General features: G+C 36.6%; 1 protein-coding gene across 17 annotated transcripts in view; it reads left to right on the forward strand.

Moving 5' to 3' along the window:
• The window catches only part of MEF2C (myocyte enhancer factor 2C), a 151,964-nt gene that overhangs the window by 121,372 nt on the left and 18,207 nt on the right, over nt 1-12,385 (forward strand). For all 17 annotated transcript variants that reach the window (XM_078448237.2, XM_078448241.2, XM_060635397.3 and 14 more), the window contains one exon: nt 337-384. In XM_078448237.2, the coding sequence (XP_078304363.1) occupies nt 337-384 (48 nt within the window). The remainder of the gene's footprint in view (nt 1-336; nt 385-12,385) is intronic.

Genomic DNA, 12,385 nt, shown 5'->3' on the forward strand with positions numbered 1-12,385 from the left:
TCAAATATATGGTTATTTAAATATATAGTAAACCTTACTTTTTTTTTTTGCTTTCAGTAAAACATCCAAAAATAAAATTTCAGAGACCATTTAAACACTGGATTTTTAAAATGTAACCTTTGTTAGAAAGAAAGATTCTGCAAAATGTCAGTGATTGAATGTAGGTTTAATGTTTGAGCACAGCATGTCATAATAAAACAAATGTCAGCCTTCCACCTTATTTTACAAATTTAGGACTCTTGGGAGAGCCAAAATACTGTGGTTGCTAAAAGTAAAGTGTGTTGTTTTGTGGGCCTTTAGCCTTTTCTCCTTTTGATCTTCCCCTTTAATCCATAGGTGGTCTGATGGGTGGAGACCTCACATCCGGTGCGGGCACCAGTGCAGGTGAGTAGACTTCTGTATTACAGCAAGTGTCATTGTTCAGGGTTCCTTTACTGGGTGATTTGCAGGAAGTAAGTCTTTTGAACAAAGTAGAGAGATCTGTGAGATGCATGGAAAAATGGCCCCAAGAATTTCTAAAGCATTTTTATGAAGCAGGAGGGGATGGATAGTAACTTAGCAGAAAACTGTTAACCAGAACTTTTCTTAATCAAACTTCAGCTAGTCAACATAATCAGAATTGAAAGCTCTGATCAAACCAATTTAATCCTGGATGCCATCTCTGGATGCAGAAGTACCTTCAGCAAGCCTTACCAATTGAATTCTGTGTTAATCATTTCACATTAAATGTGAATCTCTCTCCACCCAAAGAAATACCAAACTCCTGTACGTTTACTTCTAAAGGAGAATACATTTTTAAAAGGAGAGAGTGAGATTATAACCATTCAACAATATTGTTAATAAAATAAAGCCAATTTTGGCATTAAAATGAGCTCCTAGAGAATAGGAATACAGTGTACCCCCAAAAAAAGCTCTTTGAATATATTATACTCTTAAGAACTTCTTCCACTATGGCCAGTCACACTTCTCCACAGTTCCATATCAACTCATACTATTGTGATTATTGAGATTGATGTCATTTTCAGTGCAGAGATAAGACAGCACAGTAGTTTTTAATGCTCACTGCAGCTCACTATTGGCATAACAAGTAACCATGGTAATTCCTGCAGCTGTAACATGCTGTACATTTAAAATAGTACAAGACAGGCATGAATGACACAAGGTTATGTTTGAAATGTCAAAAACATCCAAGCTTATTGAAATATCCATGGACAACCTAATTAAAATATTTTGCCAGGGTCAAATTTACCAGCCTGCTAATTTTAAGAAAGAAGATAAAGAAAATCAGCATACAAAAACATTTTTATAAATATATCCACTTGGGGGTAATGTTTCTCGCTTCTGATATTGGCTCTGCATTAATTCAGTGAGTAATGAAGAAAAATTACTAGAACTACACAGTGAATTAATAAACAGAATCAATGGCACTAGCCTCCTATTTTATCTATCTTTTAAAAATTAAGTAGAGGCAAATTAATGAATAAACTCCATATACTATCTTGCTGAACAGTGAAACGAAGTACTCATTTCTCCCCTGAAAAATACTTTGAGGTTTGTAGCCTCAAAATTACAAAACCAGATCAAAGCCAGACCAGTGTTTCTTGGATTCAAGCCTCTGCCAAAACTATGGTTAGAGAGAATGTTGGGGACTAAGAATTGGGGTTGTCACAAAGACCAAGAAAAAGATAAATTTAAAAAATGGTTTAGATGTTATGATATTTTATCCAGCATCTCGATGCTTTTATAGGAACAGCCAATAGTGGTGATTAAAGTTATTAGAAGTAGTAAAAAAATATATGGGGGGGATGGGTTACTTCGCCTTAATGGAAATAGACTCTTGTTTCTGCTTAATAGCTAGAATGCTTTAGGATTCTCTATTGAAAATAAGAAGTGTTTGGTTGTTCAATTATGCTGTCATTGTCAATTCCCTGACAGCCCACTAAGTTTAATGGCCCTCCAGGGAGAGAGAAGATACTCAATCCTGTACGTGTAAAAGTTAGCCACATGTATGGCCATAGCGTCATTGAACTAAAAAAAATCTTACGAGCTTAGCAGATTTATCTTCCTACTTCAGGACCTCTGCCATAGACAGAAGAATCTTCTGCTTCAAAAATAGAAGGAAACAAGAAGGATTGCTCCATCCTGATATAATAAACATTATATCTGGATGAGTGTATCTCATAGCCATGAGCATGTAACTTTCCCAGTTACTATAGACTTCTGAAAAGGTTATTTCCCCACTTTTCAAAAATAGAGGAAGCAGCCCTTTGTAGCTCTGGTTCCACAAACACCTGTTGCAGATGCCATTTAGTAGGCTTCAGCTTAGCTGTCATGTCCTGCTACAGGCTCAACCATCTTCCCCTTCTTTCTCAAACCCGCCAGTATCATGTGTCAAAGCTGAATATATCTGTGCTGATGTCAGAGAATCACATAACACCAGGGGAAGCAAGGCCAGCCAGAATGTCTCTGCATTTTCAGAAAAGAAAACTAAAGCAAAATGACCAAAAGGTATCTTCCAAATTTTGAATATTGTCATTGAAATTCAAGGTCTCAGATAAAGTTAGAAACTCTGAAGCCAAGTGTACATAATTACTTTTCAGTCTTTGTAATTTTTATTCAAAATCAAATCATCTCAACCTGTAAAGAGGAGAAAATACCATGCAAAAAAGAAGTAAATTTAACATTTAGTGTGTGCTTATAAATACCAAGAGACCAAAAAGATAAGCATTCTCTTTTTTCAGCTCAGCTTGATGATAAAGTATAACATCTTTCCCATCCAATCCCCGAGCTATACCTCTCTCTCATTCCATCATCCAGTGAATCAAGTCTTACAAACTCAGCCTCCAAGGTATTTCCTAAGTCTATTCTTTTCTCTCCATTCCTGTCCCAATGCCTTGGTTCACATTCATAGCAACATTCCAGGGCTGTTTCCAGAGCCCCCCAATTTGTCTCTCTGCTTCACATTGTACCCCACTCCAGTCTCCCCATGACTGATTAGCCTTTCTCATCATTCATGTGCCTAAAATCCAGCAATGGCTTCCCATCTCTTTCAGAATTAACCATGGGCCTCTTATCTCTGGCCTAGCCCTCATCTCCATTCTTAAACTTTTCATTCTGCCACTGCCGGCAAGAACCCTGCACTCTAATAATACCAGACATTTAAATTGCTCTTACTATGTGCTTTATAAAAAGTAACTCATTTTTTCTCATTATGGCTCTTTAATGCAGATATGCATATTATACCCTTTCTATAGATGGGGACACTGAGACACAGAGAGGTCAAAATAATTGCCCAATATGGAACCCAGGCAGTCTGTCTCCAGAGTCCATACTCTTAACCACTTCATTGTGCTGCTGCTTTCCAAATAGCGTGGAGGCCACCTGCCTTCATGTATGCGTTCCTAGTGCTCCTTCCCCTCAACTTCCTCTTGATCCTGAGCATTCCTTGTCATCCCTCAGAATTCAGTCCAGCCATTCAGGAATTTTTTTCTTCTGGAAGGAATTATGCATCTCTTTTCTTCCACGGCAGCCTGTGACCACATCACTTACCTCATTGCATTGCAGTTGCAATGTCTGGGCATACATCTTCTTCTTTTTGTTTTAATGTTTATTTTTGAGAGAAAGAGACAGAGCATGAGTAGGGGAGGGACAGAGAGAGAGGGAGACACAGAGTCTGAAGCAGGTTCCAAGCTCTGAGCTGTCAACACAGAGCTTTACCTGGGGCTCAAACCCACAAACCGCAAGATCATGACCTGAGCCAAAGTCAGACGCTTAACAGACTGAGCCACCCAGGTGCTCCTGGGCACACATCTTTCTCCCTGATACTCAGCCCTCAAGGGCAAACTGTGTCTTTCTTACTCAGTTTGGATTCCCAACACAACACATAGGAGGTAGTCTATGGCAGATGCTCCGTTAATGGTTGTTAGCTGAATAAAGGAAAAATTGATCTACTGGTTATAAATTGTAATCCTGTTGATGCAAAAAAATGGAAGAATACTTCAAAGAAATAATGTTAATTTTAAATGTGAAAAGATAGACCCTTCATCTGTAGTTTACAAAAATAATGTATTCTTCTGATACTTATACAATGAATAGTGAATTACTTGATTAAATGGATGAGCAACATTGACCAATAAAGTTTTACTCACTTTTCTATCATGCTAGAAATCTAAAGAAATGATATGCTGCAGTAAATGAAATGTGTGTTGGTACCTCAGACCATCACAAATCACCTCTTAAAAAAATTAACCTCTTATCACTTAAATTGAAGCAATTTCAAAGATAAAGGCAAATGGTAATTAAGTAACAGCATAGGTTTGCACTCTTGGTGTAAGGGAAGTATACAGCAGGTCATTATATAATACATTAGTAGTAGTGGCATTTCTAGGTTTCAGTTCAGTTATTCATCCACTACTTAGTCCTTTCCTCTCAACAACCAAAATCGGAAGACACTGCTTTTCAAATTATATTTTGTCATATCTCTGTGTATTAAAACCTTTAACATGCTAGTCTTAGTGATTATTGAGGATTGTTAAAATCGAGCTCGGTTGAGGTTTTATAATCATTAGATTTGGGAGAAATAAGAGGTAAGCATTCTCTTTTTCAGCTCAACTCGATGATAAAGTATGGCATCTTTCCCACTCAGCCTGTGAGCTGCATCGCGTGTTGGTTCTGCCTCAGGGCCTTTTGTGCACGTACCCGACTGATGTGGTACACGCACAACAATGCCTTGTGTTGGATTATTCACTATCCTATTAGTACCCTTTGTTTTCACTTTGATAACATAGTTGCTTTTTATTGTGTAGGAAGTACCAGTATGCTCAAGGATTCATGATTGAGACAAAAGAAAGAGAGAAAGAGAGAAGGGGAGGGATAGAGAGAGAAAGAAAGGAGAACCCTTTAGGAATCTCTTTGAAAATTTAGAATTTTACAATTTACATAGCTATTTGACAATAAGGCAAAGGAGATTTATGTATATTGGTTAATAATTTTAATTGGCATTTATTGTAAATTAGATATAATTTTATAAAAAAGAAACTAACAGCTGTTTCCTTATTTTGATTGTTAATTGTTTACTATTTTATGCATTTGGTTGTCAAGCGTTGTCACTTCTGGAATGCTTAATTTATATCAGCTAAATACATGGAGACTCGATGGTGACAGTGCACTGCTGTGGATGAATCACTGAGCAGTGAATAAGGAGCCCCAGCTTCCAGGCTTTGAAAAGACTCCATCTAGCACGATCTTAACGCTGTGACTTTGAACCTTTGAACTCAGTACACATATTGGGGATAAGACACAGATATCTTTAGCGCCTTCTTACACCCAGTGTTTTATGATTATATGATCATAGAACTTCACTTGCATGACTTTCTTTGTAATTCATTTAGTATTGAAAAAGAAAAATTTAGCGTCTTATAAAATAGAACTCAAAAAAGGAAAAAAATCATACAATGTTTTAATTATCCTGTCCCAGTACCATTGTTTTGCAAGTATTTGTTTTTTGAGAATACTTATCAAAAATTTCTTGGCTGACTTTCTTATCAGCCAAAAAGACTTCTCTGCAATTCTTACTCAGTGATTTAAAATATCAGTAAAGTAGTTAAAAATTCAGTCTAAAAGAATTGGCTTTAACAAGTTTACATTTTTGTAATCTAACAATACACAAATTCAGACTGTAATATTCAAGAAAGAGAGATGGATGCCATTTAATTGCTTTAAACAAGAAAACTACTTTTGTTAGTATAAAATATAACTTTATATTACTTTTTTTAAATACTGTTAAGCAGCATGTGAAAAAAATCCAAATTAATAGTTGGATTCTTGTTTTGAAAGTATTATTCTGTTAGTTTGAATTATTCTGATTAAAAATTCTAAATTCATTTGCAGTTTTACCTTGGAGTTCACCCAAAACATAAAGATCCAACAGCATTGCTTTATTATTACCTGTGAAATTAACTAACAATGATATTTTTAATCCAAACCAAGGTTATCTAGAATTATTGAAAAAAAAAAATACTTAGTCCCCTAGTTGGATAATCTACATCAGGTGATACTTAGCCATCGCCAAGAAAATCAGTAGCCACTTTCCATATACAGGACCTGGAAAATTATAAACTGTACCTTGACACCATTCCTTAGGGGCCAATGTTGAAGTGGGAGAGGCAAGTCAAAGAGACAACGAATGAATGTTACAGGCAAGGTTAGGATATCATAAAATCTGCTTTCAACCCCGTTAGTTTTACTTCCTTGTTTTAAATTTTTTAAAGTTTATCTATTATTGGGAGAGAGAGAGAGAGAGAGAGGGAACGAGGGGCAGAGAGAGGGAGACACAGAATCCAAGGCAGGCTGTAGGGTCTAAGCTGTCAGCACAGAGCCCGATGTGAGGCTGGCACCCACAAATTGTGAGATCGTGATCTGAGCCGATGTTGGACGCTTAACCAACTGAGCCACCCAGGCACCCCTAGTTTAACTTAATTCTTAAGGAGTTTGATTTCTGCAGAAAAAAACAAAATTTCAAATTATAGCTTCCTAGATGAGTGTTTAGCAGATTTTAGAGCCCTTAGGGTATCATGATTTCTGTCCTCACAATTTGTATCTTTTTTATCTCCATCTTTCTATTATATTCAGTAAAGCAACATAAAAATTTGTCTCTTCACTAATATCCCATTGATTTAACCTGAGAGTGTGACTAATAATAAAACTTTGGTCATTTGTTATATTAATACAAGCAGTTTAATATTTCCCCCTAAAATACTACTTTACTCAGCATTTGTCTTTTTTTCTTTTAACAGTTCTTTTTCCTCACACACTGTTGGTTTTTCTTCTCCTTGTTTTTGGCATCATCGTAAGATTTTATTTGGGGATACTACAGAAAGGAAAGCTCTTTTCAAAATCATTAGTGATATGAAATTGTGCATCCATAGAGGGGAGATGCTGAAGAAGGGATGTGGTTAAAAAAGCCCCTCTTTTGGAAATCAGTTTTTTACCTACCAGGGACTTTCTGGGGCTTCAAGGCTGTTGGCCAAGAGTGTAATTTGCTGTTTTTAGACAAACTTTTGCCAGTCACTTAAATTTTAAGTTTAAAATTCAAGTGTGTTCACTAGACTCTCAATTCAAAGAGTGTTATAGTCATGATACAGTCTTGTATTTAAAAGAGTAAATCAAATACATTCCTTTCGTTTACTTTAAAGGAAACTGTATTGTACCAAAACCTGGATAGACAATTTCAATTGATAACCTATGGATGTGTCCACAGGATGCTTTACTATTCACTGGGTTTATTTATTATTGTTCCATTTTAATTGTTTCAACTGAATTTTTTACTCGTTAACTGTTTACTAAACACTGTGCCCTCCTGTCACAATTTCTTGACCTTGCCCTCCATTGACAACCTCCAATTATGACGAAGAACTGATTATGCTGTATTGGTAGTGTAGGGGAAAAACAACCTGCGATACTATTATAGGTTATTATAATGTAGTAATAATGGCAAATCTAAATCTGTGGTCAATTTCCATATTCAAAGATGATAACATTAATTTACATAACAATCATGAAAAAGGACCCGGGTTAGTTTAACCTTAAGCAACTCAGAGAAATCTACAAGATGGTGGAGCAAATTCTTGCGCAAGCAGTAATTGGGGGAAATATTCCAGAGGCAGATATTCCAAGAAATAAAATAACCAATGAAAATACACGATATGCCTAGGATGACGTTACTGCCCTTGGGAAGTCTGTGAACTCCCATTTTATAGGATTGTTGTGAAAATCAAATGAGGTAATGATGCAAGGCAGCACCTAGCACAGTTTGCACACCAGAGTAAGTGCTTGTTAATAAATGTGAGCACTGTCAGTATTACAATTATCTATATTCTCGATTTCCTAAGCAAAAACTAAAGGTTAATGTATTCGCAGTAATAGTAAATGTTCAGTAAGTGAGTAGGGCACCAGTAGGCTTCGCAGAGATGTCTGCCACGGCCCCTACCCTCAAGGGTGGGAATAAATAAGATATATTAATAAACCAAAGGCAGAATCAGAGTGCAGTGCAACATACTTCCCTTTGAACATTATCATCTTCTGATGTGTTTGTAGCAGTTGTGTAAATGTTAAAACCACAAGTAATTATTCTTTCTCTTCTGTCACATTCTCTCTAATTTGTACTGTCTCAATATTTTTGTTTATAAAAATGACTGAAAGAATGAGCGATTGTGTCAATAATGAAGACACCCCCTCATTTTTAGCAAAGAGACAGCCCCAAAATCTCAAGAAGTGAACAATTAAGTGAGTCATAAATCTATCATTCATTGTTAAGTGCAATTTTTTTAAGATAGCAAGGTTCAGTATCATTTTTATGGTGCAATTAAAAACTATCCCTTCAATAAATCAGTAGTCAAAGTAGAATGGTATTTTGAGTGCCTTTGTGCATTGAAAACATCAGGTTGTCAGATTCTTCCTTATTTGCAAATGGAGCTTTTATCCCGAGAAATACAAGGATGCGTTCTAAATCTGAAACATCTGGGTTTTGTAATAATGTAGTAGAATCAGCTTGTGTTCTGGATTCAAATAAAAACCGTCCCACTTACCGACAAGTCACGGAAGCTCCCTGAACCTCAGTTTCCTTATCTGTCGAAAATTGGGAAGATATTGTCTGACCCACATGACTGTTAGGACAAAGGAGAGAGTGGTTCGCCAAAACAAACCTGTTTTGTGACAACAGACTCTCAATCTTTGGAAAAACAACTCAGTGAGAAGTAAAATTTCTTTACTTCTGCCTCACAATCCAGAGCCTATTGTATGTGCTAAATGTTCAGTGCTCAGTATCTAGTTGGCCGATAGACTGTTAATTTCACAAAAGATACTAAACAATACACATCCAAGAGACATCAAGGACAAGTGGGGTAGATATGAAATCCGTGAAGGTCTGGTTCAGCATCAGGGTGACATGGTCAAGCAGAAGAGGCAAGCTCTTTTTAGAATGTCTACTGCCCTCTAACTGGTACAGCCAAGAATAGTCTTGGCTTTTGTGTATTCTTGGAGTATTTTTCTAAGAATACACCACAAAAGACACTGAGGTTTTACAGGAGTCTCTTCATAGTCTAACATTATGCATTATTATATTATTTCCCTAAGAAACCCTCAGATAGAGTGGAGACTTTATTTTATATTTAAAAATCTGTAATCAGGAGTCTTTACCAGGATAAGAATCAGAAAATTTGCTTTGCCCCTATTCCACAGGAGGCATATTGAAATTTTCATCATTCCCAGATTTCTGACCTCCAAATGTTTTGTGGTTGCCTTTTGCCTTAGAGCCATCCCATGAAAAAGATCTCCTTTTCCCTCAAAAAAAAAAAAAAAAAGTTTGTGATTCACAATAGCTGAATAACATAGTTTCTAGCACTTTTAACAGGGTTTCAGGCATTCAGGGCACAGTGAGTGTAAGACTGAAGTCTAGAAGGTCATAATATTTTTCTACTAAACTATTTTAAGTGTATAGCTTCCAGTAGAGCAGTGGGTTGTATGAGCAAGTTTACTGTATACAATTTAAGGGTAATTGTATACAGTAGAAAGATGTATGTTTGAGATATAAAATAATGTCCTGATATTGGAAACTAACTTATCTTAAAACCTTTAAAAACTCAGATATAAAATTAATTGATTGTAGTGAGCATTATTATCTATGTGGCACCTTTAGTTTAACGAGACTGTATGCTGTAAATGTTTTTAAATTGTTCTAATGCAAACAAACAAACAAAAAACAAAAACCCAGGTTGATAAACAAAAACTTTTGCTGAAGTAAAAGCAGAAAATAAATATCAGAGGTTCAACTTAATGCTTTTCTATGGCGGTTTGCCCAAAATTCCAAGAAAACAAAAACAAAATCAAAGATACCATTAACAAATTACTAAACAAAGTCAATTTGATACACCTATGTATTAGAAATTATTTTCTAGGCAACAACTAATAACAGATACTATAAAATACTGAGCATTTCACTATCGTGTTAAGTGGTTCTGATGGAAGCTGGTCTCTTAAATTGACAATAGGTACATAAATGTCTCTATCCCCCATTTCAGGGAGATTATTGACTAAAATATTACAAAATCTGCCTTTAAGAGCATATTTAATCATCCACTTGAAATAGCACACTGAAAGTTAAACAGTTGTTCTGGCATTTAGTGTTGCTAAACCCAATATTTCCTATTTGTAAATATTTATTTATCCAGGAGACCAGAAATGCGGTTCGGAACATCACCATTCTGTGCCTCTTTGTATAAGTTCAGCATTTTCTGAACCAGCAATGCCATTTATGACGGCCAAGTTGACCATGTTCCTGAAGGTCTCACATCACCTCTGGCTTAGGAAGACCCTGTAGGTCTCACCTCCCAGGTCTCAGACTTGACTTGTTTCCTCTCTTCCTTTGTATTCCTGTAATTATAGGGTGAGATTTGACACAGAAGGGTTTTCAAAATCCCAGAATGTGACCAATTCTCAGGGAACAGGGCTCTGCTGTGCTTCAGAGCATGGACTCTGGACATACTTCTGGTTCAGTCATGGCTCCACCAGTTAATAGCTGTTTGACATTGGGCAACTTGCTGGACCTCTCTGTTGTCATGTGTTCTCATTATGTAACACAGGGATACTATTAGTACCTGAGAGGGTTGTCACTGCAAGGATTAAAGGTGTTTTATATCCATGTAGAATAACAAACAATTATATAGCAGTTACTAGGTGCCTGGTACTATTCTGGGTCCTCAATGTGTATGCTTGATGTTGTTGATACTATTGGTAAATAATACTCTATAAAGTATTTAATATTGTTAATATTATTGCATGGTCATATTGGCACTGGCTGCCTCAGGCAAGTGTGTGAGAGTCTCTGATTCAGATTACTTTTATGCTTCTCTCACACTAATGGAATCATTACCTAGGGCTAAGAAAACTAAGGCTCAGTATGGTTGAAGGAATTCTAAATCCAGAACCTGGGTTTATCTACTTTATCCTCTTTTTGTCCTTGACTCCTGTCTGCCTTGCAGATCTTTCCAACTCGGCTGCCTTACTCCTCATGTGTTCTGTGGCAGATGAATCCTAACTAGCATCCCTATAGCAGTCTAATCTCTAATCTACCCCTTCCGTGGACACTATTTCCCTGTCACACAGTTAAGGATGTCACTTACCACTCGCAAACTAACTTTGTTCCTTCTCCATAGTATAAAGTTTAGTAAAAGTTTAGTGTAAAGTCTAGAGTATAAAGTTAACATGATCTGAGAGGTTTGTGTTAGTCAAGCCTACTTTTCCAGCTTCTGAAGGCTACATACTCTAAAACCACCAATATTGTGTCCTCATGGGAATGCTCATCTCTCTCCAATACAGTTGTGACTGGGAGATCTGTTATGCATTCTCTCTCTCCAGAAAGTCTCTCTCTGGACCATCTAATAAAATTTTATTCACTCTTACTTACGACCCTTCCACCGTTTTTTCCTAGGATATCATGCAGTCCATCTTTTGGAGGAAAACTCTGTATGAGTAAATTATTGTTGAGAGTTATAGAGACAACCTATGGCAGTAAACATAAGCACTCATCAGTACAGAAGAAAAGATGCAGGGCCTCAGAGTTCCCTTTTTCATCAGGGAAAATTTCTACTTTATTTGAGTGTACCACTTGCGTTTAGCTAAGGTAATGTCCTGTGAAAGATTAACAGGTGCAACAAGTGAAGACACAGCTTTCAATTAACTCTCTATAAACAAATTTAGTAGTTGGGCACTTGCATGACTTCTTGACTTCAATATTACATGGTTGATGAACAGTTTGTCTCAATGGTGTCCTTAGTCATCAGTGTGCAATCATTACCTCAAATAAGAAATGTTCTCAAGTAGTGCATAGAGGAGACACCCTCGATATTTGAAATTAGCAAGTTACATATTACATTTTCAGTTCTCATGTCACATTCCCTCAGTAACTTAACTTTTAAGTGCCATTCCTGAGTAATTCCTAATTTTTCCAGCATAGTCTGTGTATATGTTTTGCAGGCATCTGAAACACTTAAAGAACTAGTCTTCTGTGTGTATCACTGCCTCTAATTGCAGTAGTGTAGAAGGGAATGCATTCAAGGTGGGCTGCGTTGTCTGAAAGGCTGTCTGAACTCTCATGAAAGAGTTCAAATTCATTTAAGATGAATTTGAATTCAATGGGAGAGCAAACACTGCTAGAGCAAAGACTCAGGCATATCCAGAGGACTGAGAGCTTGTCTGTGGACAGTGGAAATTAGGTGAGATAGAAGGGGTCAAATTATGCGTAGTTCTGAGAGTCAAGCAGGGCCCTGGCCCAACAGTGTTAAGTATGGACGGAAAAAGTAACATGATAGAAGCAGCACTTTAAAAACAT

This window comes from Panthera onca, chromosome A1, assembly GCF_046562875.1.
Source record: "Panthera onca isolate mPanOnc1 chromosome A1, mPanOnc1 haplotype 2, whole genome shotgun sequence".
NCBI lineage: Eukaryota > Metazoa > Chordata > Mammalia > Carnivora > Felidae > Panthera > Panthera onca.